Source organism: Osmerus mordax, chromosome 22 (assembly GCF_038355195.1).
Source record: "Osmerus mordax isolate fOsmMor3 chromosome 22, fOsmMor3.pri, whole genome shotgun sequence".
Classification (NCBI taxonomy): domain Eukaryota; kingdom Metazoa; phylum Chordata; class Actinopteri; order Osmeriformes; family Osmeridae; genus Osmerus; species Osmerus mordax.
The window spans coordinates 7,689,912-7,710,685 of NC_090071.1; the positions used below are offsets into that span (position 1 = coordinate 7,689,912).

Here is a 20,774-nt window from a genome sequence, read left to right on the forward strand (position 1 = left end):
GTAAGTACAGGGACATTCCCCCGAGGCAAGTAGGGTGAAGTTCCTTGCCCAAGGACACGTCATTTTTCACGGCCGGGAATCGAACCAGCAACCTTCTGATCACTAGCCCGATTCCCTAACCGCTCAGCCACCTTTGAGTACTCATTGTGACCGGATATGTGTTGACAAGTTCTTAAAACAAAAGTTGAGTTGCTACAACAAGCAAAATAAGGGTTAACTAATGTTGGTTGAATCACTGCACTGCCTGTGCCTATCACCTGGAGGCATAGAGGCTCCGTCTGCATCGACACACTCCTGCGTGCATCCGACGTAGCTCGCTGGACTAACTTTTCTGGAGCAACTCCCCCTCGAATGTGTAGTTTGTGTGGTCTTTGTCCGCAGTTCGGACTGCTAGAGGGTAACGCGATGGGGACAAGGTAGCTGCTAGCTAGCTCGTGTGAAGGTCGGATTGTACACTGCAATATCGGCTGTTGTAATGGTGTGAGGGGAGCTAGCTAGTTTAATAGGGTTGAACAAGAGAAACGCTGAGTTGGATGTGGCAACTGCATACTCCCTCGTTACGAACAGACTGCTCGAGTGCCTGATTTGCTACATTGAGCGGAGAGAACAGGACGAGAGAAACTTTCCCCAGGCTTGACGCAGAAGCAAACATGCCGATGACCCTGACAGAGTTCCTTGCGTCGGGATCCTTTATAATCCTGCTGCTCGCCTCCTGGTCCAACAGCTGTGAGTATACAAGCATGTAATCTCAAACACATTTGTGTCTTTTATGCGATTTATGCAGTATTTGGCAACCTTAGAGTCCACTAGGAAATATGTTATGTTTCTTTCAATGCACATACTATGGTGGATCCTGGGTTGTTCTTTTTCAGTTCTTTTAGTTGATAAAGAGTGATTACTTTGCAGTTTCCTTGTCTCCGGAAGAGGCCAACCAATTCCTCAGGAGACACAGGCGAGCTTATCAAGTTTTCGAGGAGACGAAGCAAGGACACCTGGAGAGAGAGTGTGTGGAGGAGAGGTGTAGCAAGGAGGAGGCGAGGGAAGTGTTTGAGAACGACCCTGAAACAGTAAGTGCAGTGCAGGCGAAGGCTCTGCTTCCTGGGGATGTATGATGAATTCTCAAACGCAGCGAAATGAGCACATTCATGCACCTGCGATGCATCAGCATTGCCTGCAACTTGTTTACACGTTGACCTTAAGAGCTAGGATGAATTACTGGTGTCCTAATGAGTCAGTGTCGAGTTTTCATGCTCTAATAAATCTATTAATGCTCTCAGCCCCATAGCCCATGTTACTGTATGTGTGTTATGTGTGTCTGTGTCAACGCCAGTGTGTGTGCGTGTTTTAAGTTAAGGTACACTCATCCATCCCACCCACCTTGCTCGTCACTTTCAGTAGCTTAACCGTCTACTCTTGGATCATGACAAGCCTGTCTCTCTCTGGTAGCCCCCATACTACCTAGGACGTTGAGCCTGTCTGTAGCCTATGTGTGATTATGTAAATGAATGCACCCTTATAGGATAGGAGACTTGATGAATATGTGAATTATTGATGCTGCATGGTTGTGATTTCGGTAATGAATGAGGTGTCCATTGTTTGAAATGGGCTTCTCTGGGAAGCTCTATTTGTAAATAGATAAGGTCCAGGTCTGCTCACAAATATTCCAGATTATGACTAACACCATTTGAATATGTTGATCAGCATTCCACATAGCCTACTGAATATGTAAACAAGCTTCTAAATCCATTTTAAGATGGAGATTATCAATGAGAACGCAATGTGTTTGGCTGTGTCTTTGGTTTTTGCTTCAGTTACCATGCTGTGTGCATGATTGTCGATAATGTGTCATGTGGATCTGAGCCATGTGGATGAATGGATCACTAAGCAGACTTGTGACGTAGGCCAGATGCTCAACCCTTATGTGTTTGTTTTTCAGGCTTTAAGTGGTGATGAAATTCATCCATAGAGAAAACAGCCGGAGTATTTGGAGTTATAGGTTTCGGATCTAAGATAGAGGTTAAGATGGGTTTAGGGGAAAGGGGTGAGGCGGGGTAAATGTTGGCGAGAGAGTGTGTGTGGAGAGTGGATGTGTGTGTGTGTGTGGGCAGAGTCGGCAGGAAAGGAGGTTTTGAGCGTGCCGGTACCTCGTGTAGCCCGGCTTAGTCGTGTCACGCAACTGCAGTCTTGTTTAAAGATGCATTATTCATTCCAAACGTGCCTATCTCTGACTCTGCAGTTTTCCTCTGCTGCAGTTCCCTTATTCTGCAGAGAAAGACCGGGGGGGGGGGGGGGGGGGGGGGGGGGGGGGTTGTGGAAGTGGAGTTCCCCCTGGCAACCCTGCAGTTTCAAATTTTTGGGCTCCTGGTAGAATCATCTCTCTGTTTCTACAGACTGTGGGAGGTAATTAGTGGACTGCCCACTGCTGTGGGTTCTAGAACTAAGTTCCACCATCCGGAAGGATTCTGTACATTCACCTAATTCCATTCCAATCCCAGAGAAGCACTTCCCAGTGCAGCAAATCTTCGGCGTGGGAAAACTCAGAGCCTAATTGTTCCTCCCTTCTAAATTTAGATTCCACAGGAACAGGCAGTAACCTACTTGTCAAGCAGTCAGCAGAGGTTAGAAATGAAACTTGGCAAATGTAGAAATCTGTGGGTGGGGCACCAGGTTTGTGGTGCCCCACCCTTCTCTCACCACATTGAGAGATGCACAGTGGAGATGCTTCCAAAACGTGACTGCTATCTGACTGTTCCGAGACAGAAAGCCTAGACAAGGAGCCAGCAGCTGATTCATTGGTTGAAGATTCCCTAAGGAATGCCAGCATCAGCGTTGGCCTATCTGGACCATGGTCATTATTTATGCAGGAAAAGTGAACTGAATCCAACTTTGTGATAAGATCTTAGCACCAGCTGTGACCCAGTGCTGCTGCATCAGTTGAAGTTGGTAATTGCTCAGGGCTTTGTTAGTGGAACCTGGTTTATAGACTGACTGTTTATAGACTGACTGCAGTTAGGTACAGAAGTATGTGGACTTGTAATGCAAACCTAAATTGACTAACTTTTAATCTCTCCTTCTCCATTTGATTCAAACAGGATTACTTCTATCCAAAATACCAAGGTATGTTTGCTTTCAGGTTTGAAGCTACTGGTACTCTTATGTTTCAGATTGCGTTCGTTGTCAGAGTCTCTGCTTGTTGGTCAGGTGGCAGTGTGAAGATGTGTTCTTGAAGATCTGTCTTCTGTCTGTCTGTCCAGCGTGTGTGGAGAAGTTTGGAGACTCTGAGAAGAAGAAGCAGGACTTGATCACCTGTGTTCACAGTAAGTTTCCCCTCCCCCCCCCCCCCCCTCTTCCCCCTTTCCCACACCCCGCCCCTCCTGTGTCAGACACACACACATCCATTGACGCACCTCCATAACCTCTCTCATCATCTCTCTTTCACGCAAGCTATCCCTCCCTCCATCTCTTCTCTCATGCACGCTCACTCTCTGGAGTATTAATAGCTCTGGTGAGGAGCACCAGTGTGTGTGTGTGTGCAGGGCTGCACTGCAGTAGTCCACCTCACACACCCTGCAGGAAAACTCACCCCAAATGTCACTTCTGCGTTCGCAGGGAGGGAGAACCCCGAGAGAGCGGACAGGTAGCACGTTAGGTCGGTCGTCCGTCTCGGTCAGTCTGTACGACGCAGGTGTCGATAAGAGTGACGCCGCAAAATGTGTTGTGCGTGAGAAGGCGAGCTAGAGTAACTGCCTTTGCTGGGAGCGTGTGAGTAACTCTGCAGTGTTCAGCTAGCGTGGGGGGGTGGGGGACGACACACCCCCTTTGCCGTCACACATTTCGTGACTGCAGCAGTCTTTAATGAAAACTGAGGGGAGAGCAGTGACGTGGGAGAATCAGGACGTGAACGAGTGGACCAGACCGGCTTTTAGTTTCTGCAGCATCAGGCTGCCAGGGAAAAAGAGGAGTAGGCATGGGCACGCTACCCCCTGATTGGCTGAGGAAACCCGAGTCATGAAGAAGCCCAGGGAGTTGCTATGAGTCAGCTGCAGCATCGGTGACTCTTTCTGCTTTACCCTTCTCCTGTCTCTCTCTCTCTCTCTCTCTCTCTCTCTCTCTCTCTCTCTCTCTCTCTCTCTCCTTCTGTCTGTCTCTCTCTTTCCTTCTGTCTGTCTCTCTCTCTCCATTTGCACTCTTTCCCACTTCCCCTCCCACACTGACTACTTCTTTTCCTTACCTCCTGTGGTTACATTTCTCCCCCCCTCTCTCTTTCCATCCCTCCATATGCTCACCCTGTCTCACTGCCTCATGTCCTGCCTCCACACTTTCTCCCCTGACATGCCCAGACTTGTCCAGTAGTTTAAACCTCTGTGTGTGTGTGTGCCATGTCAGCACATCCACACAGCAGCAGTCCCACCCTACAGAGCAGAGAGCGACTGCAGGGAAGACTACTTAAGTGTGTCTGTGTGTGTACAGGGGAGGGGGAGGGCTTGAAGACCGGAATGAGTTAGAGAGTAAGTACATTATGCTAATAGAAAGACAGGGGGAATGGAGAAGTGAGAGGTGTCTGATGTTCGGGCCAGTCCAGTGTGATGGAGATTGATGAAAGCTTACGCAGCATTCCTATTTATATGATCAAGTCTATCTCCCTCAATACACACACACGCACACACTCGGTGGCAAGGCATGACAATGTGATATGATCGCTAATGTGGTTTCTCTTGACTAACCTTGGTTTTTCCTCCCTCTCATCTCTGTCTGTCAGACATTCCAGACCAGTGCTCCCCCTCTCCCTGTAACCCCAGAGGTACGGTGCGCTGCGAGGACAAAAAGGGCGACTTCCTCTGTCACTGCTTCACAGGGTGGACTGGAGCAAGGTGTGAGATAGGTACTGTGTCATTCCCAGGAAACATTACCCCTTAGCCACACAGAGACAAACTGCACACACGCCATGGATGGTTTCTGTATGGCTACTCAGAACATGTACTACACTGTACTACAAAGGCCATACAAACATACACCTCACAAGCTACATGGAGAAAAAAGAGTGTGAAACATTGAGACGCGAACAGAGGTTATTTTTGCACTGTCATCCTGTCATCAGCATCCAGTAGGCTCCCTCAGGAGTAGAAGACAGTGTGTGACCATTGGGCCTGATTGTGTTCTCTCTCTCTCTCTCTCTCTCTCTCTCTCTCTCTCTCTCTCTCTCTCTCTCTCTCTGTCTCTGTCTCTGTCTCTCTCTCTAAGCGACCTTGGGTAGTCACTGAGCCTGCCAGTTTTCTCTCTCTCCCCTTCCAGTAAACACATACAAACAAACCACCTAGCACCTATTTCCCCTGCCTGAGAACTACTAATCTATAAAAGGGCTGAGCTAGGGCAGACATGCCCCAGGGAAGTTGGGGCATGTCTGAAACCCTAATGTCAAGGGGCCTTTGCTCACCTGACATCAAGCTCAGCTTTGAAAATACTCTTCCCATACTGTCTCTCTCCCCCCCGGTTGTGAGCACGCTCAGTACGAGCGGTGTTGCTGTTTCTGTCAGGTCAATATGTATTTGACGTGCTGGAACTGTGGTCCCAGGGTGCGATGGGAAGCCTGCATGTCACGTGCGAGCGAGGAGAGATGCATGATTGTGAAGGTCAGAGCTAGCTACAGTATCTGCAGGAGCCCTGACACACTGGTCAGAGCAGAGAGAGTGAGAGGGAGCGAGAGAGAGAGAGACTATCAGACTGCCATCCCTCACATTTCCACTGTGACTCATCCTACTGGCTAACTAACTGTACAGACCACACACACAACAGGGTCTCCTAAGAATGCCTCTCTCCTGACATTATACTGAGCTGAGTTTGAAATCCGATCTTTTCCCACACGTCGGCGTGTTGTCTTTTATTGTCTCTCATGTTAATGTGAGCGTGTGTTTGATTGGCAGATGTGGATGAGTGCGGCAAGAGGAACGGAGGGTGTGACCACGGCTGTAACAACACCTTGGGAAGCTACCGCTGCTCCTGTCACCATGGTTACATGCTGGTGGGACGCCACATGTGCAATGGTAAAAAAAAATACCCTAGCCCACCTCACCCTGCTCTACATACTGTATGTGAAGAACTTTGTCCGGTTGATACTCTGTGTGGGTGGTCAGTTTCAAGTGTATTTGCCATTTAGAACAAGTACAGGTACATTAACTCGTATTAACTGTTTACTAGTGGTCCAACTCAAGTCCTTTATGGTTCTACATCTTAATTTCTGTGTGTGTGTGTGTGTGTGTTGCAGATGTGGATGAGTGTCATGACCCAGGTGTGTGTGGAACAGCGCGGTGTGTGAACGAGGAGGGCACCTACGACTGTCTGTGTGAGACAGGCTACGTCTACGACAATCAGACCAAGAGCTGCCTAGGTAAGTTCTCACACACAAAGACTCAAATCGCAAAGATGAAGAAGCAAGCAAGTACATGGCAGTATCATAAACGGGCACACAACGGTGTCAGTTGATACACTTTATACACACACACACAGTTCCAGGCTGAATGTGGGCTGGTGAGGGTGCAGCTGTGTTGTTGAGGCAGGAATGTCTTGGACTCCTGAGGGAACAGTCCTTGGAGGAAGTGGGTGACAGGTCAGACCATCAGAGGGAGACTGATACATGTTTGAGGCTATTAGGAATGTTTGGAAGAATTGTCTTCCCAGCAAAACATTCAGCCAATTCAGTTTCAACTCACTTAAAAACATGACTTATTGAGCTACACTCCAGTTTTTGTTTTCTTATCTTCCTAATAAGTGGCTCCATCTCTTGAGCCGTGTTATGGAAAAGGAGTTGTTTGCAATCTGCACCGTGCTAAATATCAACAAGGAAATTGCTCAAGATCATGGGCAGACAGCTGCATGAATCTCGTGCCAAAGAATGCACGCCATCTCTGTATTTACAGACAAAACATTCACAGCCTTTCAAAAACACTGAGACAGGTCCATCAACACGCCATGGCTGCTGCCAAACTGTGATGTGTCGTTTCAAAAATTTAATTGGGCTTAATCCTTATCTTTTATTTGGGAAAACAAGTTTATTCCTGTCTGTTTTCCTGAAAGACTAGAGAGAATGGGGTCAGGGGTGGTTATAGGAGGATAAAAGTAAGCCAGAAGCTGAGCCTGTTTCAAAATGAACATTCATTGGACCCTATCATGTGCGACCTCTGCATGACCTTTGAAGGGAATTGGGGGTTGGGAGATTCAGACACTTCAGACAAATGTTTGGGCCGTTCTGCAGAAATGTTGAAACTGAGTTGGTGCTGTTGGATCAGTTTGTTCCCATGTTTGGTTATCTGAGCTTGAGTAACGGCCTGATGGAACTTCAATGAACTCGAACCCCCTACTCCCGGTCTGTTTATCTGTTCTTCTCGCACTCTTTCTCTCCCCCTCCCATCAGATGTGGACGAGTGTTTGGAAGGCGTTTGCTCGGAGGAGTGTGTGAACACACCGGGAAGCTTCCGGTGTTTCTGCGACGGTCGCCAGGGGAAAAAGCTGGGTAGAGATCTTAGGAGCTGCCAGGTACGACTCTCAAACACCCAGTCCACCCACACCGTGACACCTCCAGAAACCTCCAACTCGGAGGAGTTTTCACTCAGGCCAAGCACCGAAGCACGGAGCCACAGAGGTGTCACTTGTCTTTCTCTTTGTGGAATTTCCCCTCGGGGATCAAAAAAGGTTCGATGTAATCGAAACTCGTCACATTTTATCTCCTGTCCACCCTTACCCCTCTCCCCCTCCTCTCCTCTCCTCTCCTCTCCCCCTCCCCTCCGCGTCGTCCTCCCCAGGCCATCGCCCCCTGCATGTCCCAGATGATGAGCAGGAACCCACGCTCTCTCTACCTGGGCCGCATGTTCAGCGGCGTGCCCGTGGTCAGGCTGCGCTTCCGCAGGAGGGTCCCCACCGGGTAAGACCCGCCCTCCCCCTTCCCAGGCCGTCTGAGACGCTGAATCATTCCACTCCGGAGTAGCGTTAGCGCTAGCTTCGTCCAGGAGAAGAGAAGCTGGGTAGGCTACGGCTGTTTAGCTGTGTGGTATCTCATAGTTTCAGGCAGGATAAGTCTCCACTGTCCTGGGTTTTCCAATGTGCACTTGCCAAGTCAACTAGTGGTGGAGTTCAGGCGGGGTGAGACCTTTTCATTTTAGTAGCGGGACTCCCCTGAGATTTCAAATACTGGTAAATAAAAGACCTGGTGAGATGCCAGCCATGGAGACATCATTTACAGTGGTGTGCTCTGCCAAAATAAAGAGACCCAAGAGTTCCTGACATTAGGCCTCCCAAAAAACTCAATACTGAAAAGGATCAGTGTGTTTACAGATGCCAGGAAGGAAGGAAGGAAAGATGGAATGAAGGAAGGATCTGATGACTGTTGGAACATGGCCACTGTATTTAGTGGTCAGTTACTGGTGGTGGATTGGACGTGATCAATGGGAGGAAGTTTCTGTTCTGAAACATAATGGGATCACTTCACCTTTCGTTCTCTTGGTCTCTGTCTCTCACTCTCTCTGTCTCTCTCTCTCACTCTTATCTCTCTCTCTGTCCTGCAGGTTCTCAGCCGAATTTGACTTCCGGACCTTCGATCCGGAGGGGGTCATCTTCTTCGCCGGGGGTCACCTGAACAGTTCCTGGATCGTCCTGGCGATACATGATGGGAAGCTGGAGCTGCAGCTGAAGTACGGGCTGGTGAGCCGCGTGACGAGCAGCGGTCCCACGGTCAACGACGGCCAGTGGAGAAAGGTCAGGGGTCACACTGACACACAGGCACCGTTCTGCTCTGGGGGAATTCATTAACGCTCTATAAAATCACAGCCTTCCTGCTTCTGAGAAAACGACCGATCGGACATAAACGGATTGGTTTCAGCCTTCCGAAGGACCACCCATCCTGTTATGTTCGACCAGATACGACTTCCAGAAAGCAAGGGAAAGGCTTGCTTCCGCCAGTGTTCCCTCCGCGCAGCAGGTCCTCCTCCTTTCTGATCGCCCTGTTCCCCGATTGGTCCCCCAGATCTCTGTGGAGGAGCAAGGGCGGAGCCTGGTGATCAAGATCGACCGGGAGGCGGTGATGAAGATCGCGGTGAACGGAGACCTGTTCACGCTGAAGAAAGGCATGCACGAGCTCAACCTGACTGTAGGGGGCGTCCCCTTCAAAGAGGACGGACTCGTCAACCAGGTGCGACCTCGCCCGCTTAACGCGTGTGTCCGTCCTCTGCCATAAGTCAAACTCCACACACACACATTCGCAATGTGCAACAGTGTGCATATGTAGTCAACAGCTGTACGTGTATGCATGCGTATGTGGAATAAACCTGCGCGCGTGTGTGTGTGTGTGTCGCAGGTGAACCCTCGCCTGGACGGCTGCATAAAAGACTGGCGCTGGCTGACCGGAGAAGACACGTCCATCCAGGAGACCATCAGCTCTAACGACAACATGCAGTGTTTCAGCAGCGAGGACCCCGGGGCCTACTTCCCTGGGAGCGGCTTTGCCCTCTACAACATCAGCTATGGTGTGTGAGTGGTGTGTGTTTGTGTGTGTGTGGGGTGGGGGGGGGGTCTCTATCCAGCGCTGGCTAACTGTTCTATCTGTTCCTCTGCTCACCCAGCAGAGACTCAGACCTTGAGTGTCCAGTTGACCCTACGGCCCGCCTGCAGCATAGGGGTGCTGTTTGCTCTCGTTCACCAAGACAGTGTCCCCCTCTCTATCTCTCTGTCCGATTACCACCAGGGGTTGGACGAGTGGCGGGAGGTGAGTTCTCAACCTCCTGGGTGTGCGTGTGCGTGTGTGTGTGTTTCCTTCGTGAATACGCCTGGGAAGGTGACCTGTGTTGTGTTTTGCCGGGCCGTCTGCAGTTTGTTCTGGTGACGGTGGGTGAGGTCATCGTGGCTAGCGCGCCGGCCTTCCTGTGTGACGGCGAGAGTCATGTGATCAACGTCACAGTTGCGGGGAACCTGACCTTGCTGGAGGTCGACGGCCAATCGGGTCGCAGCGAACAAGGCCAGGAACCTGTTGACCTCCAATTACCGTCCAGCACCTTTATAGGAGGCCTCCCAGGTGAGTGGGCACACACACATACACACACACACATAGCTAATAACTGAAGAGTTATATACACACACTTATTACATATCACTTCCTTCCTTGAACTTAGATGTAACCTGCGACCTTTGCCCTCTTCCCTCAGACGTCCCGCTGGTGTCCACCCTGGTGTCGGCTTTCTTCAGCGGCTGCATGGAAGTGACGGTGAACGGGCGGGCGCTGGACCTGGACGAGGCCTCCCACAAGCACAACGACATCCGCTCTCACTCCTGCCCCCTGCTGGGGAACAACTTGTGACCCCGCTCCCCCAGGGTAGACCGCGACGGGGCGCCGCGGTCCACTAGAACCCACAGGGCCTTATCCTGAGCGAGCGCCACACACACCCCAGCCCCCAGACTAGCTGAACTGAACCCCCCTCTCCCCAAAGAAGCCAAGCCGGGATGATGGGGGGGGTGGCTGGGTAGGTAGGTGGGTGGGTGGAAGGGTGGGTGCTGGGAATCCGGTAGATAGGTAAAGTAGGCGCAAGGTGCTCTCCTGTTAGTAAACCTTGCACTCTGTTGCAGATAGAAATGGAATTTGCCCATCGTTCAGTGCACTACTATATAATCCAAGCCTACCTGCAACCTTGATCCTCATTGTGCCTACAAATGACAACCAAAGCCTTCTCCATCGATCCCTTCAAAACTCTCCCAGAAGCCTCTCTTGTTACCCACACAGCCACACCCCTATCCACCCCTATCCACCCCCCCCCCCCCCACCACACCTCTGACCCCCCCTCCCCCAATAAACACCTTCACAGATACAGAATATTTAGTACATACTTTTAACCAATCAGACATGTATTTTTGGAACTGGGAATCACAAAAGCAAGATATCACAACAGCACATAGGGCAGAGAGGGTCCAAGCACTGCAACACACCACCACACAAGCTACTGACAGAGAGGTACAGAGAGAGAGAGAGAGAGAGAGAGAGAGGAAGGATTGCGCTGTAATATACGATGTGTGTAAATATTACGTGACTGTACAATGCTTTTTAGAAAACGAAACCCTACCTGAAAGTCGACATCGTTTCATTCAATCAGAGGGTTCGAATACGTTCGAGAAATCGTTATCTTGCAGAAAGCCAATCAAGGGCTCCAGTATTATATTATCTCTTCCGTTTATTGTATTCTTTGGTTTAATAATGAATGCATTTTGGAATGTAGAGGTTGTATTTGTGTTGTTGTTTTTTTGTAATCTTTTATGTTGTATATTGAACTTTTGTGTTGTGTATTTTTTATTATTTCCCACTTGTATCGCCCGTCTACTGTATGGCGCATACAGAGGTCCACCTCAGTTTGAACTTCTCTCTTCAGTCAAAAATGATTTACAGACAAATAAAGATGAATCTATAAAAGGTACTCGCATCAGACTGGAGTTTAAAAAGAGGGATCTAGTTGTGTGGTCTGTTGATGCAGACGTCTCCCTTGCAAGTCTGGTTTTCATCACCTCTCTCTGACTCATGACACATGAGTATCTATAGCCACTCTTGACCACTAGGAGGAGAAAGAGAGCATACTAGCAAACTGGGTCAGAACAGAAGATGACATTTCACTGTTAACCTATATATGTTGTAAAACGTTTATTATGGAGACCTTGCAATGAGAACATTTGAAATCGGTATGGTCCAAATTTTTTACATACATGATTTGACCAAGTCCTGACAACTGTTCAGTGATTGCAGATCAAGATAATACAGTACTTATGGAAAACAGACCATCATCCAACAATTGAGACACTGTAAGAATAGTAAAAGTAAGCCTATTGTCAAGCACTAGATTATGTACACACTATTCTACTCACCTTAAGCAGACTAGCTTAGTGTAATTAGATACATATATTATACTCTGGTTAAAAGTCAGACCAAAGTCTGGCTGGAGGGAGAGAAACTTCTCAAATACAAATATGACATCAAAGAGTAAGGAGCAGTTCAAGTTTCTAAATGAGTATGAGGAAAGCATTTGCATATTGCTGCTAATAGATTCATAAACAAACACATTTAATATTAAAGTCACTATGTCTTAACCACTATATAATCAAGTAGACGGAAGAGTGGCTATTACGGTCTGCAGGCTTCCTGTGGTCTAGTCTAGGTCGATCAGGTGCCCGGGAAGTGTCTTGTGCTACAATCTCTGGCCTGGTCCAGAAACAACCCTTAACCCGTTCACCTGGCCCGTACCTCCCTGGTGTTTGCCAGTCTGAGTGGATTTGATTGTGGAAGTGATGTCGAGGAAACCCCACCGGTATTACCAATCAGTGGACTGCGTCACACATCAATCCACTCAGCCTCACAAACACTGCAGGTGTGTGAGGGAAGGGGGGGGTGGGGGGGGGGGGGGGGGCAGGGGGTTAGTTCTGGGCCTCACCTTCGTCCTCCCCCGGTCCGAGAGGTCAGGGGTCGTGGGGCGGGGCTCTCTCAGTGGGCGTAGGGCGGGGGCTTCTCGAAGGGCCCGTAGGAGGTTCCATAGAGGATGGGGGCGTTGGGGGTCAGCATGTACCCCCCTGGCTCCTGGGAGCCCCCCTGAGAAGAGGGCTGGCTGGGGACCTGGGAGGGGGGCATGCTCTCCTCAGAAGGGCAGGAGGAGGCGGGGCCCCCCTCGGGGTTGAGCTGGGGTGTGAGCGGGGCCTGATAGCTGCTGTGGTGCTGAGACACAGAGAGGGAGGGGGGGGGGGGGGAGGTTAATGTTCATGTTCGACGGAGGGAACGGGTCGTTAGCAGCGCAGAGTGGCAGCTGTGGATTGGTACCTGCATGGGTATGGGGTAGTTGGGGTAGGCAGGCAGGGCCTGTCCAGAGGGACAGAAGCCAGCGTACGTCAACATGTGCTGGGTGGGGTTGTACAGGATATGGGGGGGAGCGGCTGGACTGGGCGACATCTGGGGCGTTGGGTTCTGAGAGAAATGATAAACGGTAAAACAGTTCACCACACACACATCCGGACGATATCCCCAAAAGTGTGTTTAGGTGCGGTAGTGTATTCACTGTATAAATTCATGTATGTGTTTTTACAGCATGACAGAGGGGACGAGTCTTCACCAGGTCCTTGTAGGCTCCCAGGATGGCAGCAGTGATGATCCCCAGGAACAAGCCCAGCACGTTGAGCACCACGCAGGCCCACAGCAGGCGGTGCAGGTGCACCACGTCCCAGCAGCTGTTCACTCCTGTGAACTCATAGTACTGCTGGTGGTAGTCTGGGCTGGAGGGAGGGAGGGAGGGACAAGGATACATTGATAAAAGATGGATTTCATACATAACAGAACATATTGGCTTACAACGGGTCAAACCTCCAGGCAGGAAGTGCTCACCTCTCACAGTTGTGCAGGTCACAGCAGTAGCAGGTGTGGCTTTTCACCCTCATCGTACACTTGTCTTTAAAGGAGTGGCACACCACCTAAAGAGCCAGCCGCGCACGCACACAGGAGCAGGGCCGAAGAGTTGCGACTGTTACAAAAGGCCATTGAACTTGATATGGAGTCACAACAATGCATGCTCTGTTCCTGTCATTACGGCAATTTGACAATGTATCCACTGCCAGTTGGCAGAAAAGAATAAACATAGAAATGATTTACGCATTCACTGGAGTGTAAGTCTGTCACATAGAATCGAAATGTATGAAATGTGTTCTTAGGACATTGCTGTGGTACTATGTTAGTGCCACTAGAGGGATACCTAGCCCAATGACCAGCTTCAGGTCTTATAGCATGGAGGACTGTAACGCATCATCAACCATAACTACCCCAACTCATGCAGTGCTTAAAACCTACTTCACCCCAACATCTCCTTCAGGCTTATAGCAACTGTCTGCAAAGAGTAAGATATGGGCCATAACTTTGACCAATTAAAGTAAGGGCCTGTACTATTCTGAAAGCCGTAAGCCCAAGTCCTTTAAAGGTTTCATGCACAATATATTTCATATGATGTTCACTGAATGTTCAATAATTATGTAAATTTTGTCTGAAAAGCACCTCATATACTCTACAAATCAAATATATGATGTGCAGTATGCATGTGTGTGTGTGTATAGACTCACCTCAGTGTAGTAGTTGTCGAAGGCATAGCCGGACCCACTGACGTAATATTCACATCTGTTCTCCAGCAAAGGCCTCCTGTCCTGTGTGTGTGTGTGCGTGCGTGCGTGTGTGTGTGTGGAAATGAGAAAGAGAAAGGCGGACAGCAAAAAGGTTCAACAATTGTCAATGACCTATGTGTGAACATGAATGCGTATATAGATTCATTATATTTGAACAAGTTGAAAAATGAAAACCAGTACAAGTTATACAAGCAAGTAAAAAAAAAAGCTGAACGGCTTAATATCTGTGATAGAGGTAAAACTACATTGTAAAGTAGATTGCTATGGTGGGATGATTTCCATTTATCTGGCATTGCTAGGTTCTTGGAGAGAGGGGATGGATATTATGGGCTATTCAATCAGTGATGCATTGTGGGTTTATGCTACAGTTTGTCAGGTGCTCTGCAAGGTGTGCTCGGAGATAGATTGGTCTAGTCTGACCGTCATCCTGATTGATGACAGGGTGGTCACAAGGGTTGTTACCCACGGACACCAAACAAGAATTCTGCCTGATTGTATCTGCAAAGTTTCATTACCAAAGCTTGGGTAGGAGGTCCGTGTGTGTGTGCGAGGGAGAGAGAAGGCGGCGGGAGAGAGATAAGATTAATATTTTTGGACAGTATGAGCACTGTGCCGGTGTCATTTGTATGTCAGGCTGAGGGTGTGTTGTTGTGTGTGCATGTGTGTGTTTCAGTGTGTCTGTGTTTGTGTCGAGGCCTTTACTTTGAGTTGTTATCGGGGGAGGCGGTGGGGGGGGGGGGGGGGGGTACGTACAATAAACTCTGCAGCGATGATTCCATCCACGATGGCACAGAAGAAGGAGGCGATGACTCCGATGCTGATGAAGATGATGGCTGCAATGAGCTGAGGGAGGGAGGGAGGGAGGGAGGGAGGGAGGGAGGGAGGGAGGGAGGGAGGGAGGGAGGAGGAAACAGTGTAAATGCTCTCTCTATGAATGTGTAGATAGAGCACCTCAGTACAGACAAGCACAAGCACACTAACACAGTGCTACGTAAACGCCCTTGTCTCTCCCAGTCCTGGCAGTGTGCGCTGATTGCAGTGTCTGGATGAGAACCGAGGTAATAAAGGAAATGTACAGCTTCTGGCCCAGTCAACCGAATGCGCTTTATGGGGAATTTACGGTCCAAAAAGTCAAAGCAGGCCAGAGGGACGACCCTTAACATCAGGAAGGTCAATCTCATTCCCCCAATCTGATCCGACACACACGTTCACACCCACACACACGCGTGTCCCCACACCTAGACCTTACTTTGAGCAAGACATGGATAGAGGACAAGGGTGTCTTATAGTTAAGTCAATCGATACCGTTAGTGACAGTAACAAGGAGCCCATCTGTGTCAGAATGTTTGCCTAATCAGTCACTGTAATGAGGACAGTCTAATCAAGCCCTGCTACTAGCACTTAGACTGCACCCTAGATGAGACACACTGATTGAGTGACAATGTGGTTTACATGCCCTTCCACTGGCAGACGTGCACACACACACATGCACACACTCTCAACCCTCCGAACCCCCTCAAACCCCAGCAGACCCTGCTGGACGATCACAGATGGGTGAACATAAAGCTGAACGTTGAGCGTCTTTTACTGCCTGCCTGATTTCCCCTGCAGGACTGGGCTGATTGCCATCCTCTCCTCCTTCTGTTCCTCTTCACCACTGAGACCTGGCAACCCTCTGACCCGCTGCAGGTGGGGCTGAGACACACACACATACACACACACACACTGCTCAGATTGCTCGGACCTTTTCCACACTGTCCCACCAGCTCTCAGATCTTGACAGGTGCATGTGCGCGCGCTGGTGTGTGTCGTCTCCCCATCAGTCTGCCTGGTATTCCAGACACTCCACTTCATTAACAGTTTAAATGATTCGTCTTTTATGGCCTTCGGAGGGAGGGAGAAATCGAGGGAAAAGAAAGAGAGAGAGAGAGAGAGTGAAACAAAGAGAAAGGGATCGGAAACCGGCACAGTCCCAGCATAGAGCTGCAGAGACAATGGACTCTGACAGCGGCATTAGTTCAGATGACCTCAGCGCCAGCCGCCGGGTCGTAAACCACGGCCAGCACCTCCACTGCTGCTATCACCCCAAGCCTCCCTCACACCACCGTCCACACCCAGGCACGACGAGGGAGAGGGGAAGGGAGAGAGAGCCCATAACAAACCGGAGCGGGAAGACGGAATGTTATAAATGTAAATTGAGAGGGGGGGGGGGGGGGGGGTGATGAGATAGAAATTGAGAGACAGAGAGAAAGAGAGAGAACTAGCAAGAGAGCTGAAGGGACAAGAAGTGGATGTAATGACGGGATGAGGTGATGGGCGAGCAGAAAACCGAAACACAGTGACGCAACGAAAGGGTGAACAGAATAAGAAGTGACGGAAGACTTAAATGTAAAAAAAAACAGGGAGCTGGAAAAGAGAGACACACCGCGCTGCATCTGACTGAACGACTACACTCAAGGTCGAAACACTGCCGAGTGGTCAAGTGATCAACGAGGCTCCCTCGAACACGGCCGTAATGAGGTCTGCACGCGCTACGGCCCTCTGGGTAATAGACTACCCTTCCGTGGGCCTCTGCCCCGGCTGCAAGGTTACCAGGAGGACGGCAGTCTAAAACACAGACTCTGGCCCCCTCTGTAGAAAGCATGGGAGACACCTGAAGATCTTACTGTGCCAGGCAAAGAAACACAAATGGTCCGTTATTAGTTGTGTGAGAAACACCAGCCAACAGCCATTACAGTGGCACATTTTCCCCCAAAACTTCCCTGGACAAGGGACTGAGATCCTGATCTCTGTACAAGCAACAACAGCAGACCTTATCTACCTCTGAAGTCGTGTTACAAGGTGGAGCAGCACTTTACGTCCTCCAGCAGGGGCCAGGGGGCCCTGGGAACCAGGAAGTGACACCAAAGTCAGTTAGTTAGTTCGAGGATGGAATCTCTTATGTGCAGCGTGATACTCCTAGTTGTTCTTTAATGAGGTGAAACATGCCTTGGCAGGCTCCTATCCGCTTACCACGGACCACAGAGATGAGGGAGAGAAAGGTGTGTGTTTTCTTTGTGTGTGTGTGTGTGTGTGAGAGAGAGAGACAAAGAGAGAGAGAGAGAGAGAGAGAGAGAGAGAGAGAGAGAGGAGAGAGAGAGAGAGAGAGAGAGAGAGAGAGAGAGAGAGAGAGAGAGAGCTTGGTTACGTACACTGCAGCTCAAAGTGTGCCAGCCTCCTTGTCATAAAATGTTAATGCTGGAGACTAGGACCAATGCCGGGGAGGCAGGCAGACACAGCAAGCCCTAAATCACACACACATTCTGTCAGTACCCTCCGTGAGGGCTCGCCACGTTGCCATGGGGACAGGTAAGTGTGGCAGGGTGTGTGTTTGTGTTAGGATTTGTTTGTTAGTGTTTGTTAGTGATATGAGAGAGAGGTGGAGGGGCTGGGGGGGGGGGGGGTGGCATCACAGGAAACTCTACAGGGTATTTGCAGGAAAATATCTTACAGTAAGACAATACAATACATTTCTCTATGCTCACAGAACTGTCCATAATAGGAAGGTACAGTTACAGGCAAGTGACCTACTAAGTGTAGATAGTTCTACTATAGAGAAGGACATAGTGACCTGAGTAGCCAGATACATGATACCCGGGAAACCTTTTGAATAAATAACTAACCTACCCACACACACACACACACACACACACACACACACACACACAGACACACACACACACACACCACACACACACACAGACACACACACACACACACACCACACACACACACAGCACAGACACACACAGTATGCAGGCTTGGATCCTCAGATGTGTCAGCAGGCTAGGAAGTCGTCGGATACACTACGTTCAAATGGTCCCAAGTGTGTCATAGTAACTCCTACCTTGGCTCATGTACAATCACACACTTGGGGTGCACTTGATTTAATTCCCCCCATACAATTCATTCAGTGGAACGCCCCCGCCTTCCCCCAAACGGCAGTATTGGATGGGAATCCAATAATGCAGCACAACTATTTTCAACGTTTCAACGTTTCCAAATGGGGTCAATGAAACTACATTGTTACTAGTTTCTATTTAATCCAGGTCTCAGTCATCCTCCAGCACCAGTGTCATGTATCTCTTCATGCCACCCAGTGCAGATATGGGCTCTCAAGTGTCTAGAAAACAATACCAGTGATACTACTTAGACTTCAGTTCACTCATTAAGTTTCCAGGAATCAGAATTAGCCTAGTTCTTCTGGAAAGGCGTCTCCCACCAAGAGATTCACCAGTTTCTCGGCTGTATGGTCAAGACTTTAACTCACTGAGTCTAAGCCTGGCAGTGATGCATCAGGAGGGTTACGGTGTATGGTGGCACTCAATGTCCCCGCTTTGAAACCTTTCTGTCAGCCAGCTGCCAATGCTAATCCAATGTCCTGTGTTCTCGCTTGAGCTCTGAGCCAATCATATTCACTTCCCTGACCACTTCCAATCAGGGGAACCAAGCAAGAACAACAAAAGGACATTACCATGTCCCAATAATCTAATTTGCTGTTTGATTTAAAGGGGCCATTTTCCATAAACAGTTTAGCAAATTTGCAAAGTTGGTAACATAATCCTCAATTGCTGAAGGCCTTTATCAGATTCATGTTCCAAGAATAAATATAACAACGACAAACTAAAAACAAAAGAAGTAAGTCACCTTGAGTGCTTTGTCATGTAACACATTATCTAACCTCACAAAACCTTCACATTTAAAACGAAAATGACTTAAAATATTGACACTCATCACTTCCCTATAGATAGTGAAGCCACTCAGTAGACCCATCTATTAGTAACTTTCGACCTGCAGATATCCACCCTTTCATGTCTGTGGGTCGGGGTCAAAGATACTCAGGCTGAATGGAGGTTCTGAAGGAGACTGTGTTTGGAACTCACCATAGGTCTTCGGTTCTCAAGCAGGTTGATACCAACAATCCCCAAGAAAGCTCCGAAACTTAACTGCGGACATAAAGTGGGGGAGATACAGAGGCGGGGGGGGGGGGGGGGGGAGAGAGAAAGCGTATTTCACTGATCTGGAAGCTCAACATGTTACAAGAGAAGGGATCAAATGAATAATAGAATGTACATGCGTTCGAAAGAGAAGCTTGAGCTGTTTTCAGGATGTACCATGCCTGTCTCTTGAGGAGTGCGATCATGTGAATCAATATCATTTGTGTGTGTGTGTGTGTGTGGGGGGGGGGGGGGGGGGAGTGGGTAAGTTATTGTAATGAATGTGTCACTCACTGTAATGCCGGGGTAGTACCCAGCTACAGCCACGTTCCCCGTACGTGTGGCAGACAGCAGTCCCACAACTAGGACCACCACAGACAGAGCCAGCAGGGAGATGGTGACCCAGAGAGCCGTCCTCTTACGCTTCTCATACTGGGCTGAGGGAGAGAGAGAGAGATTAGATGGGGACAGTACAGAAAAAGAGAGGAGATGGGGGGCAGAACTAAATGAGATGATGATGCATAATTGTACCCAATATCTAAGTAACACACACACACACACACACACACACACACAAAATGTGCAATCTGAGATGTGCAACATATTAAAATGTATCCTAAAGTGCACATTGCCAGCAATCTTCCCAGCAGTTTACCCTGGACCATAAACTTTGAGCTGATATGGCAAAACAGCTGAAGCAAGCATATATTTCCCTGTAAATAAAGTGAGCTATGCAAGTAGTCGTAAGGCTATACCACACCACAATCTCAATCAAAATGTCACACACAGTGCACCTTATCTGCCATAAAAAATTTAAACATTGTTTTACCTGTGGGGTCCAAAACATCTGTTGTTGTTGTTGCTGTTGGTGGGGTTGTTGTTGGTTGAGATGCGGGCTGCTGCATTCTGATAACTCTAAGGTTGAAGAAATGACCAAAGATAGCTCACCAAAACGATCAATAGTGCAAGTAGGTAAAGTCTGTTTCTTTCTTTTACAGCATATCGGCGCCTGCAGGTGTGTAACGTTATCCTTCCGCCAATTCTAGGAATCCTTCACCTGTCGCGTCTGAAATAAAAAGCCCAGGTTGAAAGCAAACGTAAAAGTGTCGTAGTTAGTTCACTCCTTAAGGGTAATGGTATGTCCTGTCGCACACAAAGTTTACACGGCAACGTTGGGAAATTCACACCAACTCTAAGAACCTGACACTGCAAAGACGTTCGGCCACTGAAACGAAGATGCTGTAGATGGCTCGAGGGGAGGTGAGCTTTGACAGAAGCAGCAGCAGTCATCGTTGTCGATGAATAATTTATGATATCAGTGACAAATCGTTAGTACAATGTTGCACAATTTTGTTTTTATTTACTTGGCACTTGAAGCAAAACTATTTTCATTTTGTTTCGGCTATGCGCTATTTTGATGAAAAGTAATTAAACAATGTCCAGCTAACAATCGATACATTTGCGCTACGGGAAGACCTTTATTGGATGGTGAAATCATACATTTCACTGGAAGGTAGCCTACTTGTAACTGAACAGTTTCTTTGATAATTAGTTTGATCACCCAAATAAGGATTTCGCTTCAGAATGTCTAGCCCCATATCTTCATAAATATAAAAAGCTAGGCTA

The 20,774-nt window shown here is 48.8% G+C and overlaps 2 protein-coding genes across 3 annotated transcripts; one reads left to right on the forward strand and one right to left on the reverse strand.

Annotated features, from left to right (window-relative positions):
- The first annotated feature begins 346 nt into the window (after positions 1 to 346).
- gas6 (growth arrest-specific 6) lies at positions 347 to 11,444 on the forward strand. 2 transcript variants are annotated; one of them, XM_067260081.1, is made up of 15 exons: positions 347 to 726; positions 907 to 1,067; positions 3,093 to 3,117; positions 3,255 to 3,317; positions 4,760 to 4,882; positions 5,922 to 6,041; positions 6,263 to 6,385; positions 7,409 to 7,530; positions 7,797 to 7,915; positions 8,556 to 8,745; positions 9,014 to 9,178; positions 9,344 to 9,512; positions 9,609 to 9,751; positions 9,856 to 10,057; positions 10,188 to 11,444. In XM_067260081.1, the coding sequence occupies exons 1-15, from the start codon at positions 651 to 653 to the stop codon at positions 10,337 to 10,339; spliced, it is 1,953 nt and encodes a 650-aa protein (XP_067116182.1). In that variant the 5' UTR covers positions 347 to 650; the 3' UTR covers positions 10,340 to 11,444. The 2 variants fall into 2 exon arrangements, with proteins under 2 accessions (XP_067116182.1, XP_067116184.1); XM_067260083.1 differs by having other exon boundaries at positions 9,612 to 9,751.
- A 1,055-nt stretch (positions 11,445 to 12,499) lies between these two features.
- Positions 12,500 to 20,053, reverse strand: LOC136966481 (transmembrane protein 255B). Its single transcript, XM_067260987.1, has 9 exons — positions 19,978 to 20,053; positions 19,443 to 19,585; positions 19,095 to 19,157; positions 14,926 to 15,015; positions 14,089 to 14,193; positions 13,388 to 13,473; positions 13,119 to 13,278; positions 12,830 to 12,973; positions 12,500 to 12,727 (listed from the first exon to the last, which is right to left on the reverse strand). The coding sequence occupies exons 1-9, from the start codon at positions 20,051 to 20,053 to the stop codon at positions 12,500 to 12,502; spliced, it is 1,095 nt and encodes a 364-aa protein (XP_067117088.1).
- Positions 20,054 to 20,774: the final 721 nt, after the last annotated feature.